The 23,766-nt window shown below is 44.9% G+C and overlaps 1 protein-coding gene and 1 pseudogene across 5 annotated transcripts in view; both read left to right on the top strand.

The window, feature by feature from the left end:
- Positions 1-5,306, top strand: part of HNF1B (HNF1 homeobox B) — a 55,814-nt gene extending 50,508 nt beyond the window's left edge. For 4 of the 5 annotated variants that reach the window (XM_036341918.1, XM_036341917.1, XM_036341916.1 and 1 more), the window contains exon 9: positions 847-1,000. In XM_036341918.1, the coding sequence (XP_036197811.1) occupies positions 847-867 (21 nt within the window). In that variant the 3' untranslated portion in view covers positions 868-1,000. Of the gene's footprint in view, positions 1-846 lie in introns of all 5 variants that reach the window. The other variant, XM_036341919.1, reaches the window with a different exon arrangement.
- A 15,961-nt stretch (positions 5,307-21,267) lies between these two features.
- LOC118671440 lies at positions 21,268-22,052 on the top strand (annotated as a pseudogene).
- The last annotated feature ends 1,714 nt before the right edge of the window (positions 22,053-23,766 follow it).

The raw sequence follows: 23,766 nt of genomic DNA, 5'->3' as shown, positions 1-23,766 counted from the left end.
AGGAAAAGGAGAGGAATGATGTTCCACGACAGTTGAAATGAATGAGGCCCGGGGCTCTGGAAAGGAGCCTGCCCGGTGGTGGGGGTGTGGCTCCTCTCGCAGGCTTTCCCTGTCCGTTCTGGGGTCTCTCCCCACCGCCCCAGCCCACCGGAAGCCTGGCATCAGAAGCCTTCAGCCCTTGGGTTTCTTTCCCAACTCTCTGAGTTGCTTGCCCTCGTAGTAATGAGCCTTAGAGAGCACTTTGTAGTTTCCCGCGCTCCTTCCCTGATAAATCACCGGAGTAAGTGCTGTTTTTCTCATGTGCTTTATGACCTTGTTGCTCAAAATAGATCAGCAGCACAGCACAACCTGGGAGCTAATTAGGAATGCAGGTTCTTAGGCCCACTGAGTCAGAATCTCCATCTTAACAGGATCTCTGGCCCTCATATTCATGTTTGGGAACCAGTGTTCTCAGGGGCCCTGCTCTTGGAGGTCTCACTTCTATGAGAGGCAAGAGCTGCCCATCCAGCTGCTGTTGCAACCACACTGAGCTCCTTATAAACACCGCTCTCACAGAAAGGGAGCCCAAGCTCAGGATAAAGGTCAGCGAGTTGCAACTATTGCAAGGTCTGCAGCAATTCACTTCTCTCTTCTGAAGTGGCCGGGAAAGCCGGCTGGCAGGTTTTGCTAAAGGAAATGTGCTTCAGGACCAGCACCCCAGAACTGAGCAGACACTCCGTCCTCAGCCCTCCACTCCCAGCTCTTTGCCGGCCGAGTTGGGTCTCAACTCCCCTACGGAAGCCAAACTAATGGCCCATGTCCCTGCCAGTTGCACACAGCTGAGCTCTCTGTCCTTTCTCTCTGCAGTGCCCTCTCCAAGCCTGGTGACACCCACACATCCCTTACTTTGCGCACAGCAACAAGGATCCTATTCTCCACACCATCACTCTCCGGGCAGCTGTCATGGAAAAGCCCAGTGGCCTGACAAGCACCTGCAAGAGGTCCCTGCTCACCTGACATCCTGCCGGTACCTCGGACAGTCCGTTCTCAGGAGGCGCAGCCCGAAGCCCAGCTTCTCTTCCATGCAGTATTGTCACGATGCCTCTCCCAAGATGTCAAGTCCTCCTGTCCGACCCAGAGGTGGGAGAAGAAACCACGGAAGAGGAAGAGAGAAAGCCGTAGTGTCTACATTGTGCTCCTTCATCGAACAAACTGATGTGAAAACTTGAATCTGTTACTGAAATGAGGAGAGGAGGACACGTGCTATATTGAACTGAGCCAAACACACTGTAAATATCAGCACTCCCTCCCCCACCCCTATCCCCACTGATCTTGAGATTTCTTTTAAAGAAGTAAATTTGTCCAATGGGTGTAAACTATAAACTACTGTAATTAAGTGCAATTTCCCCTGCACTTCCTTGCCCCTCTGCCGTGTATATAATACTAAAGTATCTATTAGTTTTCTTTGTAAAGGTCAGAGTTGAATTTTTCAAAGTGATTTCCCCCCTTTTCCTTCCCGTATGGAGAAATACCCTACATCGGAAGTGCAGCCTTTGCCCCTCTCTCATGCCTGGACACGCACAGGGACACTGTGTATTTTGGACTGACTGCCCACTAACTCCAGCCTCCTGATGTTAAGACACACCTCTGGATCCCTGGAGGGGGCCGAACATAGTGTCAGAGTAACGTCCTAGCGTCTGGTGGGGCTAAGGGTTCAGCCAGTACACCCCCAAGAAACCCCAAGGCAGGGAAACTGGCTGTTTGATAGCATAAGAAAAAGTTGTCCTTTCAGAAAGCCTCCCATTAAAACTATTTTATCACTGCCCAGAGTTTCTTATTTCTGTCTCTGACACTTCCCCTGCCGCCATTCTACGGAGGACCCCTGGCCTCGCCGCCTTGGAATTTTCCACTTACTCCACTGGGCTCCCTGCTGCCTGTCCCCATGTCTTTGCACTGCCTTTACTGCTAAGGTAAGAATAGTTCATTCTCCCAGCCAGACTCCACAAATCCATCAGAGGGAATCTAGTAAGAGCAGGAGAGAACACCTCTTTCTTCTCTGCAATTCACAGGAGTAAAGTGATAGAGCCTATTCTTGGTGACTGTGGTCATAGGAACAGATGGAAACCCTGTGAGCCACTTTTTCAGCCACAGCTTAAACATTAATTCCAGTTTTTCCTCCCTTCTGTAGGGCTGTCAATCACTAGGAGAGTGGGCACCTGTGGGTGTCGCCTTCTGCCCGGTTTCCCTCTCTAGTAGAGATGCTAATGGATACAAATAGTCCAAAAGGGGAAAAGCTGAAGGCCTGGACACTCTGCTAGCAGGGACTTTGCCATAAATAATCCAGCGTTGACTCAGGAAGAAGGATAATGGACCTGCTCTCTTGGCTGTCTCCTCTTGTGTACAACATAGATCTACCAGCATTTCTCACTTCTTGTGGTTTCTTGCTTTAAAATGGAATATGTCCTAGTCAACATGTAAGCAAGGCCCCAAGCAACAGGTTTTTAAAAATTCCAGTTTAGTGGGAGATGCAATTCTCAGTGAGCCAGACAAATTTACTGAGTACCTACTATGTGCCCGCGGCAGGGACGAATGGATATGGAAATGCTGACCTCTTTGGTTCCTGGCTCCCCTAAACAATGTAATTTGGGCTGAAGTAGTCCAGAGCAAACTCATGGTTGGGTTGAGATGGCTGAGGCCAAGACCAAGCACCATGTGTCAAGAGAGGCCAAGATCCCCTGTCACTAGTTGAGATGGCCTGTGAGTTCCAGGAAGAGGAAGGGAATATAAGCCTCAATCACCAGTCTCAATTGAGGCCCTGTTTCTGGACTCATGTTGTTTCTGGAATAGCAAGTATCGGCTTTGATAGATGTTAGATCTTGCATTGTTGTGATGGCTTTGAGAATTCAGAAAGTTATATTCATCCAAGTTATATTCATCTAGGCAGAGGTGGAGGTGGGAGGGAGGATGGATGGGTTGGGAAGGTCTTTAGGGACCAAATCCTATATAAACAAAGGCATGTAGAAAATGACCCTATCAACTGAAAGCTCCCAAGAAGGTTAGCACCTTCCTTCTAATCAAACAGGGACCAATTGTTGCAGCCACTACGAAAAACAGTATGGAGCTTCCTTTAAAAATTAAAAATAGAACCACCTGATGACCCAGCAATTCCATTTCTGGGCATTTACCTGAAGAAACCCAAAGCACTAAATTGAAAAGATATATGCACGCCTATGTTCATAGTAATGTTATTCACAAAAGTCAAGATGTGGAAGCAACCTAAATGTCCATCAATAGATGATTGTATAAAGCTGTGGTACATATTTACAACGGAATATGATTCAGCCCTAAAAAGAATGAAATCTTACCATTTGTGACAACATGGATGAACCTAGAGTATATTGTGCCAAGTGAAATAAGTCAGACAGAAAAAGACAAATACCATATGGTTTCACTTATATGTGGAATCTAAAGAACAAAATAAAATAGAAACAGACTCATAGAAACAAAGAACAAACTGTCGGTTGCCAGATGCAAGGGGGCTTGGAGGGATAGGTGAAAAGGTGAAGGGATTAAGAAGTACAAATTGGTAGTTACGAAATAATCATGAAGATGTAAAGTACAGCGTAGGGAATATGTCAATAATATAATAACGATGTATGGGGCTAGCTAGCCGGATACTGAACTTATCAGGGGAGTCACTTCATAAGTTATACGTAATCACTATGCTATGCACCCGAAACTAATGTAATATTGAATAGTAACTGTAATTGAAAAATAAATAAAACAGGGACCTTCCTCCACTGTCCCCAAGCAGGACGAGGAGGTCTGCTGTGTATGGGCCCAGGTGGGTATTACCCACTCTGAAGATTCATTTGCAACTGAAAACCCCCATACCTTCCTCCGCACCTTATGGACCAACATTTCCAGGGTCTCTCTTTACACCCTGCGCCCAGGTTAACTGACAGGTAGTTCCTTTTCACCATGACCGGCTGTCATTTTCTAGGATGAGCTTTAGGGAAGGCAGATTTCATTTTAACATCCATGGATAAGAAATAAAATTAGGAATGAAAAATCTGCCTTAAAATGTATTAAATTTTTCTATGCCAAACAGTGGATTATTGTCCCCCAAAGCAGAGATAACTGGAATATTAGTTGCTGAGTTCAGGTGGATAAAAACACAATGTAGATAGCCAGGGAATGTGAGCTCTTGGCCCCCAGTTGGGGGCAGGTCTTTGATATTCATTTTGGAGCCTGAAAGCCTTGATTAGAATCTTCAGCTCCACCACCTAACCGGTATTCATTGTCCTCCTGCATAAAGTTGGGTGATAATAATAGCACCTGCTGTATAAGGTGGTTTGAGGTGTCAATGAGTTGCCTAGTGTGTCATTGAGTGCCGGGTGTTCATATTCTTTCATGCCAAAATGCCTTCTCATGTAGTCTTCTAGGTCTGGTTGATCTTTCTAGATAACCTCATCACAAATTGGATGCTTGGTAAAGAAAACTGCTAATAATTAGTTAAATGATTTTGTTCATTTCTGGGATGTGTAGCAAACCCAGCAGTGAACCAAGAATGAGGAAGAAAGGGGATGTCTGAGGACAGGGGAAGGCTTTGTCTCTTTAGGGAAAGAAGAAAGTAGGATGTAGTGATCTTGCAATGAGGGCCAGGGAGAGCCAGGAAGCTGGGGACTAAAGCTGGCTGTGTGCTCCAAAGGATGGGTGGAGGAGTAGTGCCGGGAGCACGGAAGGGTGTGACTCAAGAGGAGAGAGGCAAGGGTGAACTTCTTCCAAGGAAAATCAGGGCACTTATGTGTCCCCTTTGCATGAGGAGTTAATTCAAACAAATGCCATTGAAATCTCTGGAAAAATAAGAGATTGCCAATAATGGACCACACTGTGGCATATGTCGTATTCAAGTCTTAGCACTTCAAACTGTCCCAATTACATCATACAGGCTGAATATTCATGAGAAATTGCAATTAGCTGAACCAAATGCCTTAAAGCCTCTCTCTCTCTCTCTCTCTCTCTCTCTCTCTCTCTCTCCCTCTCTCTCTCTCTCTCTCTCTCTCGTCAAATACTAGATTGTCAGCTAAGATTTATAACTTGACTGTATTTTATAAATGAATCTCTGGAGTGTGCAGGACTTTACATGCGCTGCGATAACCGTTTTTTCCTGGGTGCATGTGAAGTGCTATGTGCAGGAATATAGAGGAAACACCAGGGACAAGGAGCAGAGCGAACATGAGGGGGACAGCCTCAACAGCAGGAATCGTCAGAGCAGCTTTCCTGCATATGTATGTTTATGGCAACAGATCATGTAATACAAATAAACACCAGATATTTCTTCACTGTTTCCACATATTTAATTTTTTCACCAGATACACACTGTTATGTTCCCAAAAGGTGGGTTTCTTTCCTGTGCCCTATTCTCCAGACATCCTTAATAAGCCAATTATATTAAATTATTCCCAATTATGAGAAGGATCAAAAGATAAAGCGAATCTTTTAAAAGAGACAAACCCAAAACCCCACACTATGGAAAACAGGCCTGATTTCCTGAGTTACTATAAGACCTTCTGCGTATCTCTGCTTTTGGAAACATCATCTAGTCCAGAATAATGTTTTTTGTTTATTCACTTATTTATTTAAGAAATATTTACTGACACCTACTGTGTTCCAGGCATCCTGGTTCTAGACACTGAGGGTACCTCAGTGAGCTGAATAGATAAAAACCTGCCCTCATGAAATTCACATTCTAGTGAGGGGAAAAGGCAATAACGTGTGTGTGTGTGTGTGTGTACACGCGTGTGCATGTCAGGTGATAAAAATGTCTATGAAAAATAAAACAGGGCAAAGGGGTGCTGGCAGTGGGGGCAGTCATTTGAAACAGGGTGGCCAAGGAAGGCTCACTGAGAAAGTGGCATCCAAGAACTCTGGGGTTGCCATGTGGACACCTGGGAGGAGAGCGTTCCAGGCAGAGGGAACAGCCAGGACAGAGGCCCTGAGACAGGAACAGAAAGGCAGGGAGGCTAGAGGAGCTGGAGCTGCGTGAGGGAGAATGGAAGGTCAGGGAAGTGAGCAGTGCTGGGGCATGAAGACATATGGCACAGGGCCTTGTCACCATTTGTAAGGACTGCCGTAAGCTGCTGTCAGGACTTTGGGTTTTATTCTGAGGGAGCTGGGGGAGCCATCGGAGAGTTTTGTGCAGAGCAGGGATAAGATTGGACTTATGCTTTAAAGGGATCCCTCTGGCTGCTGAGTTGTAGGGAGGGGCCAAGAGAGACAGCAAAGAGACCCACCATCAGGAAGCCCATTTCCATCACCCAACCTGTGGGCGGGGCATGGAGGTGATGAGAGGCCATCTGATTCTGGATGTTATTTTGAAGGTAGAGAATTCTAAGGCACCAGGATTTCCTGATGGTTTAGATGTGGGATGTAAGAAGGAAAAGCATCAAGGATGATTCTGGGGTTTGGGGCCTGAACAGAGTAGGAAGCAGAAATGGATGCTGTAGAAAATGAGAAACAGTATTGCCCGAACATAGGTTCTATCTCAGTTATGTTTGAAAGTGGTACTTTAGGAAGCATCTTGGTAGTAAGGGAAGCTGTGATGTCTGCTATTATCAGATCTCTGATAGGATATCAGGACTCTCCAGGTGACAGTAAGATGACATTTCATCATTCCTCCGACAAGTGTTTATTGAGTGTTCATCATATGCTACATACTCTTCTAGGCATGGGGAGAAAAGCAGTTTTTAAAATGTCACTTTGTCCATGGAGCTTCCATTCAACTGGGAGGGAACCAACAATAACTGACCAAGTACACAAAACATGCCAGCTACTGATAGGTACTAGAGAGAAAAACAAAGCAGAGAAAGGGCACAGAAGCAGAAGGAGGTAGATGCATTTTTTTTAGGGGCATCTCTATACCCTTGCTTTCCAAGGCAGGATTTCTTTTGGGCATCCAGGCTAAAAAGACACAAGAGTGCATATTTCTGAATCACCTACGCTAGTGGTTAAAAACCTATTCCCTGTGCTGCTTCCGTATCCCAGAGCAGCGGTTCTCAACCTGTGGGTCGCGACCCCTTTGGCGGTCGAACGACCCTTTCACAGGGGTCGCCTAAGACCATCCTGCATATCAGATATTTACATTACGATTCATAACAGTAGCAACATTACAGTTATGAAGTAGCAACGAAAATAATTTTATGGTTGGGTCACAACATGAGGAACTGTACTTAAAGGGCCAGAAGGTTGAGAACCACTGGTTCAGAGAGTGTATTTGTTTCCTACAGTCCCTATAACAAATTTCCACAAACTGGGTGGCTTAAGACAACAGAATCTGATTCTCTCACAATCGTGGAGGCTGGAAGTCCAAAATCAGTATCACAAAGGGTTGGCAGGGCTGCACTCCCTCTAGAGGCAAGAGAGGAGGATCTGTTCCTCGCCTCCTCCAGCCTCTGCTGGCCGCCAGGTTCCCGGGCTTGTGGCCACATCATTCCAGGCCCTGCCTCCACAGTCGCATTGCCTTCTCTTCTGTATCAAATCTCCCTCTTCTTCCTCCTCATAAGGATACATGTGATTACATGTAGGGTCCACCTGTGTTATCTAGGATAATCTTCCTTAATCACATCTTCCTTAAAAGCCTCTTTTTCCTTTTAAGATGACATTTACAGCTTCCAAGGATTAGGACCCGATCTCTTCGGGGCGTCATTATACAGCCTAATACAGAGACTTTACAACGCCCCGTGAAAACAGAGCTTAACGTGATCATTTCTTTATTAGCACTTTTCCAATTACAAGTCATCATTACCTTTGTGAATAGGTTGCCTTGCCTTGTGCAAGAAACATGGATGGTCACCAGAAAGATGCTGGTTTCGTAATCTTTGTGAAATCTACTCTCAACAGGAGCCACACTTTGGAGAAGCTTGACTCAGTAGTTGAAAAACTTAAACATGTTGCTCATGTTTGTCTCATGGAAACAAAACAATAGGCTGCTGCTGTCATTAGGGTTAACCATTCATCCACCCCTTTGTTCATCTAGTAAATATTTCCTGCTGCCATGTCGAGTGGTGGCTAAGAGCGCAGGCTGAGGGAGTCAAGCAAATCTGGGTTCAAATCCTGGCTCTACCACTTATTCGCTGTGTGATTTTGGGAACGCTGCTTAGCCTTTCTGAGCCTGTGCCCTTGTGTGTTTTTAAAATGAGATTAAATGAGAAACAAAGTACATAAAGCCCTTTGCCTGGTACATAATAAGAAAATGCTCAATAAACGTTAGTGATTAGCATCCAGGTCTTCTTCAATGACCACATGAGAGAACATGATGGCTCCATTTCTACCGTCACCGAACGTCCTCCTCCAACTAGATGTAAATTCTGTGAGAGCAGGGACTTGCTGTCTTGTTTACTGTTTTGTCCTCAGCATTTAGTACCTGGCATATCTTAGGCACTCAGTTAATACTTTCTGAATGATTGAATGTATGTATGTATGTCATGGAGTTTGCTGGTTTTATGTCTGGAAAATGGCCTGAATGTACGCCTACCACCACCACCACGCTCTGGGGCCTGCCATGCTTCAAAGAGAGGAGCGACTCATTGTTTATTACATATTTCTGTTTTATAAATGGGGATAAGGAGAAAGGAAAAAGGTAAAAATGGAGGTTCTAGATCAGGGGTGGGCAAACTTTTTGACTCGAGGGCCACAATGGGTTCTTAAACTGGACCGGAGGGCTGGAACAAAAGCATGGATGGAGTGTTTGTGTGAACTAATATAAATTCAAAGTAAACATCATTACATAAAAAGGTATGGTCTTTTTTTTTTTTTTTTTAGTTTTATTCATTTCAAATAGGCCGGATCCGGCCCGCGGGCCATAGTTTGCCCACGGCTGTCCTAGATAATGTTTCAGGGCTAGTGTAGTGCAAGGGTTAGTTAGACCAGCTCAGACGGAACCCATGCTGGCTTCTGAGCTGCCACTCAGAAAAGAATACCAACAACACAAAACCATGTCTATCTACCTGTGGGTTTGATCTCTATGCCTCATCTGCAAATATTCCTCCCATCCACAGAAAAATGACCAGATTGCAAACTTCTCAAGGATAAGAGATCCGATCATGCCTCTCTTTACCAGCCTAACCCAGGTCTTCATTCCTTTGACTATATTTTTTGTACATTTTCAAAATACAAAGCATCTAGGACACATAATGGGTGCCCATTCACTCATTCATTCAACAAACCTGTTTTACACACTGACTTTGAGGAAGACCCTGAAGAAGTTCCCAGCCTGGCTGGGGAGACAGATAAATTAATAGGTGATTGCAATGCAGTGTGTAGGTGTTAGAAGATGGAGTGGTAGGACAATGGAGGAAATTCTATTTGGGTAGAAATCAGAGAAGGTTCCTTGGAAGGCACTTGAAGTCTGTCGTGAAGAATGAGTGACAGTTTGCCAGGCAACTTGGGTGGTGGGGGGGTGAGGTAAGGGGAGAATGGAGGAGACATTTCAAGCCGAAGGACCACAAAATGCAAAGTGAGTGTCCAAATCAACGAGCTCCTGGTAGTGTTTCAGCCCAAATCTTCTGTCTTCTGCATGCCCGAGACCTTGCCTGACCTTCTCTTACCGGGGCTCTGTAAATCATGATCTGACACAGTGAAATATGTTCTCCAGGCTGCAGGGTCCTCAGGTCAAGGTAATGGATCACTAGCCAGCCAGTGCCTCTGAGGAGTGAACCAGGGCCTGAGAATCAAGTGTGTGGGCCCCACATTTCAGATGAACAAAAGTAAGGCATGGGGTAAGGCATGTGATATTTACGTTCACAAACTGCAAAACCACTAGTTTGCAAAGTGTCATTACGTCTGCAGGTGGAGGGTAATTTTCCTGTTATTCAAGGACTCCTGATCGGGTTCTGATTGGTGTCTGCAGAATTGTTTTATGACCCAGAGCCAGGCAGCACTAGATACGAGATGTGGTTTGCTGGGCAGAAGTTTACAGGGCAGGAAATTGCTTCACTGGGCACAACCATTCATAAGAAACACCTCTGGGAAAAGAAGACCAGGCTCCTGGCAGCCAGGCTGGCTCTCGCCATTTGTTTACATCAGCAACAACCCGTGTTCCTGGTTACACAATGTGGCAACGTCACTTTGAATGGGGGATCTTTGCTCCTTGGAAGAATAAACACATTCTTCACTCGCAATGGAATTAGCAGACCTCACAGACTTCTCAGTGACTCTCCTGGAGGCCTTAATGTCATAGGAAGGTGACACCTAATAAGTTATACATGATTAGCTGTATAACTTATTCCAAATTCGGTTGAACTTTCCTTTATTTGGCAGTACAGCCTTAGGTGAAGATCCTCCAAAGGTGAGGTGTGGAAAAGGGTGACAGTCCATTGTCAGGCAGTTGCCAAAACCACACGAGGTTTCTTAAGAACAATCCAGTCAGTGGTTTAGGGGTCATTGGCCAGTCTTTGGGCAGGAGGGGACAGGGCTGTGGGTTGTTTGGGTACATTCCAAAGCCCGCATTTCCATTGTCCCACCAGCTCTTAGCTGAGTTCTAGAGTCCAGAGTTTGTAGCACTAGAGCCATCAGATCTGCACATGTCATGGGGAGGAAAGATAAAGGGCAGTGGCCAGAGTCTCCAGAACCACGGGGGGTCTGTCTGGCGAGTTCCTGGAGGCCTCCAGCCCAGCACCATTCAGTAGAGTCAAGAGTCACGCCCCAGGCCCTACTCTTCCCCACCTCCTTTGTAAACCCCATCTCAGTCCCTTCCTGGCCAGGTGAGCTTCAGAAATGAGCTCTCTAAGGTCTCGAGTTCTGTAGCTGTGAAGTGGGAGAGAATCATGCCATTTAATGTCACAACTCAAATGTGGGGATTAAATGAAACCATGCATTTCCTCATTCTCAAGTGTTTGCACACTTAGGGTTTGATGCATCGTCTCTAGGGACAGCTGGACAGTTAGGGAGAACTTGGAGGGGAATTTTATTTTATGTTTTCTTTTACCTTTCTATGAGAAGTTGCAGGCAATTCACCATTGCTCCCAACTTAGTTCTGAACCTACTAACTGTGTACTTAGGCTTTTTGGTAGAACATCCAGGGCATGAGCAGTCAGTTGCAGAAGGCCCTGGGCTTGTCCCACCTGAGCTTGTTTTATTGGCTTCCCTGGATGACCATCTGTTTAGTTCTGTCTCCTACTTGAAAGTTCTAAGCAGGCCCAAGCCAGTTTATTCTTGCTCACACTATATCTCCAGTACCCCATACAGTTCCTGGTGCATAGTAGGTTCTCTTCAAAAATTTGTTGACTGAATAAGCAAATGCATGAATGAATCAATGAATGGGTTGCAGTTCTTTTAAAATATGAAAACCATTGATATAATGAATCCATAACAAACCTACTACAGACTTCAGGTCATCTAACTTCTACCTCATCAGACAAGTAGGCAACCTTGGCTCCTAGATTCCTTGTAGGAAGGAGCAGGTGTATCAGGGAAAGCAAGGTGGGTGTGGTGCCAAAGCCTACCAAGGCAGTTGCGAGGACAATACTTAGCCAAGGACCCTTTTGATAACTAGTTCAGTAAGTACCCACTTTAATTGTAGTTTTCTTTTTTTTTTTTTTTTTTTGTTTTGTTTTTTTTTTTTGTTTTGTTTTGTTTTTTAAATATATTTTTATTGATTTTTTACAGAGAGGAAGGGAGAGAGATAGAGAGTTAGAAACATCGATGAGAGAGAAACATCGATCAGCTGCCTCCTGCACATCTCCCACTGGGGATGTGCCCGCAACCCAAGTACATGCCCTAGACCGGAATCGAACCTGGGACCTTTCAGTCCGCAGGCCGACGCTCTATCCACTGAGCCAAACCGGTTTCGGCTTTAATTGTAGTTTTCAATCTGCCTCAGGATCTCAGGCTTACTGCTTCCCCTTCCCTGCCCCCTTCCTTGCGAAGGAGACTACAGTAGGTTTAGAGCCACTGCCCCTAGGTGTTTGAGGAATAGTGTTACTGGCCACCTGATATCCAAGTCCTACTGGAGGGACCAAGATCAGCCTAGACATGAAGGATGATCCCATAGGGTCAGACTAGACGCATGTGTGACCAAGGCAGCATAGGACAGACCCTGAAGAGTGTTTTGGAATGAGGATGTGGTCCATGCAAACATGTTAGAGGCCTCCTTTGAGGTGGAACCCCTGGATGTGGTACCTGTATACAGATCTGATGTCCTAAAAGGCCGGTGTTCTCAGTGGTTAGAGCATCAGCTTCGCACCAAAATGTCATGGGTTTGATTCCAGGTTAAGGTCATGTACCTGGTACAGGAGGCAATCAATCGATGTGTCTCTCTCACATTGATGTTTCTCTCTTTCTCTCTCTCTCTTTCCCCCCTTCCTCCCTTCCACTCTACCTTAAAGCAATGGAAAAATATCCTTGGGTTAGGATTAAAAATAAAAGGCATACTTCTCAAACTAAGGTGTAGGTAGGACAGTGAACCGGGGATACAAGAGCCACAGAAAAATAATTCGTCTTTCTGGAGCATCAATTTTATTGAAAGACAAATAATTTTACTGCATTTTTTATATAAAAGCAAATCAATAGATCATGGTAGAAAATACAAGATTCACGTGCATTTTTAAGGTAAAATATGGGGCTTCAAAGAAATTTCCTATTTGCGGTGACCTAAAATACTAGGCCCCTCGAGAACTGCGAATTCACTCTTCTCTCCCAATAATGGTCCTTCAGTAGAAAGGTTTCAGAAGCACAGGCTGAAAAGAGCCAAGCAGAAAATGTCACCCATTGCCAGTGCCCCCACTGTCCATGCACGCCTCTAGACCCCACCTATACAGCGAAGGTCCCCTCCATGAGACCATGGCATTGATAAAGCAGCAGCCCCTCACATCATCTGGGCTGACCCTTGAACCCCAAGAGATCAACTTGCTGTCCTTCTCCCCATCCTAGAAGAGGAACTGTACCCCTGTTATTATTTTCTCCATTTCTGGTGGCCAGCCCAGCACTCAGCACAGACGAGGCACTCAATGTGTTGGGATGAGCTGAGCTCTAGACAGATGCCTTTCTTTCTCTTGAGGGTGGTGACAGCTCTGGCTTCAAATCCACAGGGAGACCAAACCAAGCAGCATGGTCGATGCTCACAGGTGCGGCTCTAGTCCAGTCAGTGGGGGCAAGTTTCACTTCCCTTGTTTCCAGGGCTAAAGGGTGAGCAATTCCTTCCAAGTAGAGACAATATTGTTTTACTTTAAAAAATGTTTTTACTGAATTTTTTATATTGGAAGGGGAGAGGGATAGAGAGATGGAAAATCAATGAAAGAGAAACATCCACTGGCTGCCTCTTCCATGGCCCTCACTGGGGATCGAGCCCACAACCCTAGGCATGTGCCTGACTGGGAATCAAACTAGGGACCTCTTGGTTTATGGGTTGATGCTCAACGACTGAGCCACACTGGCCGGGCAATATTGTTTTATTTTTATTCACACTTTTGAGACCAGGATCCTGAATCACATAGGGCAAGTTGATAGCTCCACTCTGAAATACACAGAGATGAACCATGGATGAGCATCAGGGTCTGGGGGCACCTGTAGTAACTTTACTCTTTGGCAAACTTTGGTCACCTGAGCAAAGTCCCTGGGGAGTCCAGCTCCCATCCTTCCTCTGACCTTCTGGCAAGGGCAGCTTCTCTGGGTCTCCTGACTCCAGTGCGAGCCCCTGAGAGTGGGAATGGTGCCTAATTAATGTCTGTTCTCCTGCCCCTTAGCAGCGCCACTGCACAGAAGACGCCCCCAGTAAGTACTAGTATTTGCTGGTGATGAGTACGATGGCATTTGCCTAAGTCACTTGCCAAATATTTATGTTCTGTGCAGTTTGCTGGACATAAGGATTCAATGACGAATAAGAAACAACTCCTCTCAAGGTTCTTAGTAGGGAAGGCTAGTATGGAAACTGCCCATTGCGTGACAGAGAAAAACTCAGAGGCCCTCCCAGACAATGCAGGTGATGCCTGCTTACTGGCCAGTGAACTTAGTAGATAAAGTGATGACTTCTAAAGCCATTGAGGTGGACCCAGCCTCCCACAGCTGAAGTCATGGGAGGCCAAAGGGAGGATCACCTTCAACAGTGGGCTATCGCAATCACAGGAATGCCCAGAGTGGGTGGGCCGAAGGGTGACCTCCCCATCACCCTGTAGGAAAGTGAGGCCAGACTAGCACCTGTTGAGACAGGTAACTCCATTTGCCCATTGTCCCATGTTTGCAGAGGAGGAGCAGTGAACTCCAAGGAGTAAGAAGGGATGGGTCACAACCAGGTGAGCCTCCTTTTGCTGGCACCGAAAGCATTAGGCTGTCCTGGAAGGATTTATAACTCCAGATGTTAAGGTCTTCTCGTAAACAGGCTCTCTCGGTCACCACGTGTCAGGGGCAGGAGGAGTAGGCAGCTAAGGACAGACCAGAGAACAGTGCTGGGGGTGGCGGTGAGAACCTAGTAGAAATGTGCACATTTGGTTGTAGCAGAATGGGGAATTCAGGAAAGAAAGAGGGAGGCGTGTGGGAGAGTGAGAGAGGGGTGGAGGGGTGGAGTTGTTCATGGCTAATATTGTATGGAACATTGAACTGGTTAATTATAATGCTTCATTTCTTGCCTTATTCCCTATGGCCAGGCCCGAAAGGTCATAAACATGCTTTGGAATGTAGTGATATCGTGAGGCAAGCCCAGAGAGCCAGCCCAGTGGGAGCATTGTCCTACCCAGGCTTCTGCTTTCTAGAAGTTTCTCCCCCCCACAACCAGGGCTCCTCACCCAGTGCATTTTATTGCTTGGGGGGTCGGGGGGGGGGGGGAAGAACAGGTGGGTAGTGTCTCTGGTCCACCTGTAGCTTCCAAGTCAGGCACACAGCAGGCTATCCCTGCCTGGAGAAAGGCAAACTGCTTAGGTTGTAGGTGGTAGGAGTGGGGGAGGGGTGTGTGTGCAGGAGGCAGTGAGGCAGGGAGGCCTGGAGGCAGGGAAGCAGTTGGTGGAGGGTGAGGAGGGGAGGAGGAGACTCTGCAAGTGGGAACCTCAGGCCTGTGGCTGCTAAAGCACCAGTGCCACCTTTGGATGCCTCTCTCTCTCCCTTCAAGTCTTCCCTTGATGCCCTGGCTGGTGTTGCTCAGTGGTTAGAGTGTCGGCCCATACATTGAAGTGTTCGAGTTCAATTCCCAGTCAAAGGCATGTACCTGAGTTGTAGGTTTGATCCCCAACCCTGGTTGAGGCTCTTGTGGGAGACAATCAATCAATGTGTCTCTCTCACATCAATACTCCTCTCTCTCTCTCTCTCTCTCTCTCTCTCTCTCTCTCTCTCCCCTTCCCTCCCTCCTTCCTTTCCACTCTCTCTAAAAAGCAATGGGAAAAATATCTTTGGGTAAGAATTAAAAAAAAAAGTCTTCCCTTGACATGTATTTTTAAAAAGTATTTTTAATGATTTCAGAGAGGAAGGGAGAGGGAGAGAGAGAGAGAAACAACGACGGTGGAGAATCACTGACTGGCTGCCTCCTGCACGCCCCCCACTAGGGATGCAGCCCGCAGCTTGGGCCTGTCCGACTGGAACCGAGCCTGGGACCCTTCAGTCCACAGGCCGAGGCTCTCTCCACTGAGCCAAACCAGCGAGGGCCCTTGACATCTATTCCTACCTGATGTCACCCGAACACAAACAGGTGTCCAAGGGAAGCAGCACACTCCACCGTTTACCCTAAACCCCGCCCCGGTATGCCACCTGGAAGGGAGGGCACGGGGTGTTTCCTGCCACCGCAGCCCTGTCCCAGGCTTTTCCGGGCTCAGCCTGGGCTGCGTTCTGCTCCTGGGTGGGACTGCAGGCTCAGCAGGAGTTGAAAGATGTCCCTCAGGGGCCCCCAGAGCAAGCCTCCCTCCTCCCACTTCTCTGGAGACATCAAACACCCCAGGCCTAGGCGGGCTGGCCGGGTTAACAAACACAGCCTGGCTCGGGGGAGGCTTGCAAGCCTCTCCTCCGTCTCCCAACTCCAGCCTGAGCAAATCCTGCTGGGACTTCAAAGCCAGCTGCTTGTTTGCCTGGCCATAGGGCAGCAACAATGCTCTCCCTTTGACCTAAGAAAGCGTCCCTGACGAATGGAGCACAGGCCTCTGCGTAGGGGCGGTGAGGTAGCATTCCTGCCAGCCTCCCTTGCCGGCCTAAGACCAGGCGATGTGTTTAGCAGCCCTGGTAGGAACTATGTCTGCAGGCACCTGGATACACCTCTGGAAAGACTGGCCCCACCTGGACTCAGTTCCAAGAGGGCCCCATCCCACCCCCGCAGGAAGTAAGTGGCCGCCCTTGGGAATGGAGACCACAACCCCATGCACTTGCTGCTCCCCCGAAGGCGCCCTTGTTTCCAGGGACTGCTCATCACAAATGTGGCGGTGTGGTGTGTGTGCTTGTCCGTGCCCTACACACGTGTGTGCGTATCCCAGTGACCCCAGACGCCACAGTTCTATAGGAGCTATGCCCTTGACTTATATTCTGAAAACACATTTTTATGTTTGATCTGGTGTGTGAATATGGTGTATGCATGAAGCAGTAAATGAAATCAACCAGCCTGCTCAAGAGATGGAGAAGCCTATCCGAAAACTTACCCTTCCGCTAACTTCTGCCAAGTCAATGATGAGTTACTAATACTTTCAAGGACCCTCACTTTGAGACTTGAAAGTCAATTCCAGATTATAGTATCCAGCACCCATTTAGACCTTTAACAAGAATATATATATATATATATATATATATATATATATATATATATACACACACACACACACACACACACACATATATTCCTGCCTTCAGGGCTTTTCTTCTCTATTTTCAAACATACAAATAACACCTTTTAAGTAATGTAGTTGAAATGAAAAAAAATAGATGGATTTAGTTAACCCTAATCTTAGCATAAGTCAGCAGCAATGCGTCATAGTTACTAAAAAGACAAAAATCTAGACTGCATCAATGGAAATAACTGTGTCTAGATTGCATGACAAAAGAGACGCATCTTGTTTGTAAGAAGACCTGACCTTAAAGTCTGGGCATCACTTTTCAAGAGGGACATTGACCAACTAGAAAGCCTAAAGAGGGCAATAACCAGGAGAGTGAAAAGTCTGGGAACTGTGTCATTCAGACAACAGCAAATATCTGAATAGTCTGAAAGGGAAGACCTAAAAGAGAATAAATTCATGAGAGGTGTTACGTAGAGGAGAAAACACTGCTCTCTGGACCAGTGGGCAGATTGTGGATCCACGTAAGAATTATCCAACAGTTTGTCTCTGAACTGAACCCACGCTGGTAGTTGGTAAAGGCTGGAGGACTGTCAGTGATGTAGTATAGGGATAATTATATTAAATTGCAGATTGGACAAGATAAGAGTTGTCTGAGAATCTATGAATCTGTTAAAAAATCAGAAATAGGTGGAGTCTTTTACAGGTATCTCCCTAAAATTCCACTATTAGAGTCACTTAATTGGACAAAGGCATTCTTTGTCCTGGAATATCTCTTTTTAAATGCAATATGCTTCTTGAGAAAGGTAACACATTACAACAGATAGATAAAACTGTTCTATATCTTTTTTGAATGGAGGTGCCATGAGTGTATACAATATCAAAACTCATTGAACACTTAAGTTGTGTCTTTTTTTTGTCTGTAAATCAAACTACAATAATGAATGAATGAATGAATGAGTGACTGTATAAATTGGAAAGAACAGGAAGGGAGCTTCAAAGTTAAATTTGGACCCTGGCCAGAGGTCACGGTTTGATTCCTAGTCAGGGCACATGCCTGGGTTGCGGGCTCAATCCCCAGTGTGGGGCATACAGGAAGCAGTTGATCAATGATTCTCTCTCATCATTGTTGTTTCTATCTCTCTTTCCCTCTCCCTTCCTCTCTGAAATCAATAATATATATATATATATATATATATATATATATATTTTTTTTTTTTTAAAGTTAAATTTGAGGCAGAAGCTTATAGTCTCCACTCTCTGACCCTATGGTGCTCAGAATGTAAAGCCCCATTGTAGGGAAGGCGAGCACAATGTTCATAGATGATCTACATTTCTTTTGTATTTCCATCTGCTCCAGAATCCATGTACAACAGTACCAGCATGATGGTCTGTTTCAGAACTCTGGGAAGAGTGAGGCAAACTGGTTCTATTCAACTACACAAAAGTTAAAAAGAAAATTCTCCGAACTGCCACCTGATCCAAGAGTCTCCCTTACAACAGGTAAGCCAGTCTTATGCTTGAACCTCTGCAGTGACAAAAAGCTCCCTCCTTCCCAGGAATAATAACAAACAACAATGACAGCTAATGATGTGCCTGGCCCTGTTCAAGCCCTTTGCTCATTCCAGATGTGGACAGCTCTGTCTGTAGAAAGTTCAGACAGGACTCCAACATTTCCCTCCTGTCTTCACAGGTCTCTTAAGTGAGAGGGAATGAGGGTTTTCATCTTGGAATGTGTTGCCCGTGGAGATTATTGGAGAGGACAGAGTTGGTATTCATTGTGTTATATGTTTACCATCGTAAGCACAGTCTATACTGGGCTCTGAAGTAATAGCAATAGTGGCAACAATAGTTAAAATTTATTGAAGCATGTGCTCACTTTGCATGCATTTACCTCATTTGATCCACATAACAACCCTACAGATTAGTAAAATGTTGCTTTGAAAGATTAAGGAATTACCTTAAGGCCCAGAGCTGGAAACCCACATTCTAGCTCAGGCTGTCTCACCCAGAGGCTGAGCTGTTAACTACACCAATCTGCACACATTTTCATAGTTAATGTGTTTAGAAGAGTGTAATGGAAAAATCTCTGAACTGGGAGTGAGAAGACCTAAGCTCTGCTCCTTTGTCTGCTACTTTCTCTGTGAGTTTGAGAAATTGTTTTCTTCATTTCCTTTAGTATGAAATAAGAGAGGTGAACTAACCCTAGCCATCTTTGCTCAGTGGTTAGAGTGTTTTTCCTCAAATCAAAGGGTCTCAGGTTCAATTTCCAGTCAAGGGCACCAGTCAAGGGCACATACCTCCCTTGCAGGTTCAATCAGGGTGCGAGCAGGAGGCAGTCAATCGATGTGTCTCTCTAACATCGATGTTTCTCTCTCTCTCTCTTTACCTCTCTCCTTCTCTCCCCTCCCTTCCACTCTCTCTAAAAATCAATGAAAAAATGTCCTCAGGTGAGGATAAAAAAGGGAGAGAAGTGGACTAGCTGATCCCTAAAGCCCAGACCTAACTCTGATAGTCTATACATTCTAAGCCAAAGGCCTATAATCCTTTCCCATCTGTAATGTGCCTTGTATAATGTTTACTAGGGCATCCAATTAACGTATGGACATGGTGGTGATGATGATGATGATAATGACGATGCTGCTGCTGCTGATGATGAAATGCATGAATGAATGAATGAATGAATGAATGAAGTGGAGTCTTTAGCATTTTCTTTTGCTGAAGGTGGTCCCTGGTCAGCTGCTTCAGGAGAAAGAAAGAGAGTTCTTGTCTCACTTTTCAGTTTCAGTTGCCTTCCACTACTGGCCTCAGATTTCAGAGAATAAATACATAAAGCCGGCATCAACCCCAGAACTTTCTCTCAAGGCCTAGCTTGTAGACTAGAAGCAGAAAGTGAATATGCACAGAGTGGCCAATTAGTTCACCGAGTGCCCTCATGACCTCTGACCCCTGCTGGGCCACCCCATCCATTAGCTGTCTTCTTCCCTCTCCACCCTCCTTTCTCTCAGTTTGATTCGTTGTTCCCGCCATTCTCTTTCAGCAAAGAAACATGCTCAGGCATTCAGCCAGCCGCTTCCACTTTCTGTTCTTTTGTCTGCTCCCACTGTTGCCCTTGTTGCTAACCTGGTCACCACTCCTTGACCCTGTGGCTGGTCTCTCTCCCCTCCTGGGGATGGGGAGGGGCAGTCGTCCAAAGCAAGGCTTGCTGGAAGGAAGAAGGCAAGCTTTTAACTTTCCTTTTCACTTGGGTTTCACTCCACAACCTTGCGTGTGAATCTTATTCCTCATTGCAAGAAAGTCTGTAATGCTTTCTCTGGGATGATGATTTCTTTCAAAGGCACGTGTTTTGAAAAATCCTCGTGGGTGAAGGCAGCAGTATGTTCCTTTGATGGAGAGCGGAAAAGCTAGTTCAAGATTATGGGTGAGTACATATTTGTGAGAACTCCAAAGCAATCATCAAAAGGTGACTATAAACTAATATTTTGGACTTGAAACAAGCCTTCCAATTGTTGACTGCCTCTGCTGATTCTTTAGAATTCTAGCTCAGAGAACAAGGGAGCTGGTGGTGAATTTATTAGAAAAGGGCAAGCACATGGGCGTCAGACCACTGCATTGAAATCCAGGCCCTGCCTCTTGTCGACTGGGAGACTTTTGGTAATCATAGCAGCTTCCAATGCTCTGAGTGCATTCCGAGTGCCAAGCACTTTACACACATCATCTTACTGATGCTCATACTAAGCAGTGAGGTAGATACTGTTTAGCAATTGTCATCTCATATTACAAATAAATAAATGAAGGCTAAGAAATTAAATTAATTGTTCAGGGGTATATAGATAATAAATGGCAGAGAAGGAACACGCATGAGGTATACATGACTCCGGAGTTCTTAAATGCAGTACCATACTTCCTCCAGTGTACCTAAGTCAGTCTTTATGAGCTTCAGCTTCCTCACCTGTGAAATGGTCACCTATAAAGCGCCTAACAGGAATGACGAAGCAGTCCTGCGCTTACTGATTCCAGGCATTTTTCTAAATGCTGTCATAACTTATCTCATTTAAGCCTCATGAGGTTCTAATAAATTGGAACTATTTTTATTCCCACTTTACAGAGGCTTAGAGAGGTTAAGAAACTAACCCAGATCACACATAGCTAGTAAGTAGTGAAGCTGGGATTCTAATTTGAGCTGTTTGGCTCTAGAGCCCATGCCCTTTCACGTTCGAATCTATGACAGTTGCCTCAAAAAGGCCTACTGAAGAAGTCACAGCATGCGCATGCGCGCGTGACACACACGGTGTAAACACAAAGAGAGGGCTACAAGAATGTAGGTAACTAATTCCAACCCAAAGTAACAGGGACAGTTTTCCGAGAATGTAGAGGAGAGGCACTTGATGGAAATTTACTTTAATGCCAGAAAGGCTTGGAAATACATCTGTTTCATAAAAGGAGGAACATCCTAATAATGGATCAACAATGATGTTGAAGAAGTGGCAGAGTCCTTGTCATAAACGTGTCTAATCAATAGTAAGGCAGTCCTTTTAACTCTCTAAGCAGACTGATGGTTGTTGGCCAAAATAAGCATCTTATCAAAGGTGGCTAAAAGGAAGCCAAGAAGAAAGTTGTTGGTCCGTTGTCTAAGAAAGACTAGTGTGATGTGAAAGCACCAGCTATGTTCAATATAGGAAATATTGGAAAAACACTAGTCACAAGAACTCAAGGAACCAAATCACATCAGATGGGCTCAAGGGTCATGTTTTTGACATAAGCCTAGCTGATGGACAGAATGATGAAGTTACATTTAGAAAACTCAAGCTAATTACTGAGAATATTCAGGACAAAACTGCCTAGTTGTTTTCCATGGCAGGGATCTTACCCGTGGCAAAATGTGCTCCATGGTCAAAAAATGGCAGACCATGGTTGAAGCTCATGTTGATGTCATGATGGTTACTTGCTTCGTCTATTCCGTGTTGGTTTTACACAAAAAAATATAACCATCAGATTTGGAAGACCTCTTATGCTCAGCCTCAACAAGTCCACCAAATCTGGAAGAGGATGATGGGAATAAAGACCCTAGAGATGCAGACAAATGACTTGAAAGAAGTGGTCAATAAATTGATCCCAGACAGATTGGAAAAGGCATAGGAACACTTGCCAATCTGTTCATCTGCTCCGCGATGTCCTTGTTAGAAAAGGCAAAATGCTGAAGAAGCCCACGTCTGAATTGAGAAAGCTCGTGGAGCTTCATAGTGAAGCAAGCAGTTTTGAAAAGCTACTGAGGATGAGATGGGTGCTGCCAAGTTGAACAAGCTGACGGATAAGCCTCTTGTCCAAGAGTCTATTTAAAATTCAGACTTTTAATGGCAATAAATAAAAAAAAGTCCTATTTGTGTGTGTGTGGCGGGGGGGGTTGGGGGGGGACAGTAAGGAAGGCAGGTAGGCACTGCATCTCACTTAACTAGGTACTCCTTCCCCTTCCCTCCCCAAGAGCATCTAGAAGTGTCTTGCACATACTTGGCACTTGCTTGATAGGTTTTTCCTAAGTGAATAAGCGAATAATACCTAAGGGAGGATTTCATTGGGAGTAAATGGCTCTCCTGTTTTGGCGGATGCTGTAGCCCTGCAGCTGAAAGACCCTGTTTCCTCTCATCTTTCTCCCTGCAGCTCCCCTGACAAGCCCACAGGCTGAATGATAGAAAGCTCACTGTACCAGAGATGATTTATGGTTCTTTGTTATACAAACCCTTTCACATCCCTCCCCATCCTCTTTTTGCCAATTCATCATGATACTTAAATGGAACTTTAGATAGTGAACTATATGGCTCACAGTCTTGAAGACAATTGTTCAGGACACCTGAACAACAATAGAGCTAGTATGCAGATCTATAAAAGACCACCTCTCTATGGGGATTATCTTGGATTTCCCTGCTTTCCCCAAAGATCCAGAGAAAGAAATGCCTTTATTTTTACCTTAAAGAGTCCCAGGTACTCAGCCTAAGCAGTGAAAAGAAAGGGGGAGACATGCATCTGACTATGGAATGCAAAGCTCTGTAATCTCTTCATAATTAAAGTAACAGAAACCCCAAGGAAGGTATCATCACAGTATTTCAGTCTGGGTTGCAGAATAACTTTGCAATGATGTCTCAGAGGTGTTTTTACTCAATGCTCTGGGACCTGTACTTTGTTTGGCCAATCTGCTATCAAAATAATGAGGCAAAGTGAGTTGAAGATTTTGTGGTTCTTCATGCTTTTAATATAAACTGAAGTTACACTAATCAAAGTAAACCCTTTATCATGGCTATAGGAGGCAAATAGAAGTAAGTTTTTCCTTCCATCTGTCTGTCAGTAAGCCTATTTCAATCACATCACTCATGGGATATTATATGTTGGCATTACCTTGACTATGTCAATAGAACTGAGACTAAGTCACATACACTAACACTAATCCAAGAGCATGTAAAATAGACACTTTTGATTTTATTTATTGATTGTTATATGTCATCACCTTATTGTGAAAAGAACTATGGCTGTTAGATACTAACATACCAAACATGATTTGTTACATGCATATTTTATAACTCATATGAATAAGTGATGCCTTCTAATTTCCTACTGCTCAATGCTTAATAAACTCACTGCTTCTCTCTGTCTCATTTTCCCTTGATATACAATTAGTAGGTGAATATTTTGCTTCCTATCCTCCTAAAAGTCAGAAAACTCAAAATGCAATGTAAACAACAAAGAGATATTTTATAAAATAATACGTTCAAAGAAGTTAGGCATACATCTTAATTTCAGTGAACCATATCATACTTTAAATGTACCATGGAATATAAAATAATATTCTTTTGTAAAACAATCAAGTTCCTTGTAAACTGGTTTGAATATGCAAAATCTCAAGTAATCAATTTGCTTAAAAGAGAGGTTCAGTTAAACTTGCAAAGTTCCTTGAGTTCACCCTGTGCAGTTGGTGTTATAAAATATTTTTATTGCATTTATTATCAGCTGAAACATTTATCATGTACTGTTCTTGCTTCTCACTCCTTCAATGCAAGCATTT

This window comes from Myotis myotis, unplaced genomic scaffold (genome assembly GCF_014108235.1).
Source record: "Myotis myotis isolate mMyoMyo1 unplaced genomic scaffold, mMyoMyo1.p scaffold_m19_p_17, whole genome shotgun sequence".
Taxonomy (NCBI): domain Eukaryota; kingdom Metazoa; phylum Chordata; class Mammalia; order Chiroptera; family Vespertilionidae; genus Myotis; species Myotis myotis.
The sequence above is the reverse complement of the archived record's forward strand: the minus strand, read 5'-3'. Positions and strand labels throughout refer to the sequence as shown.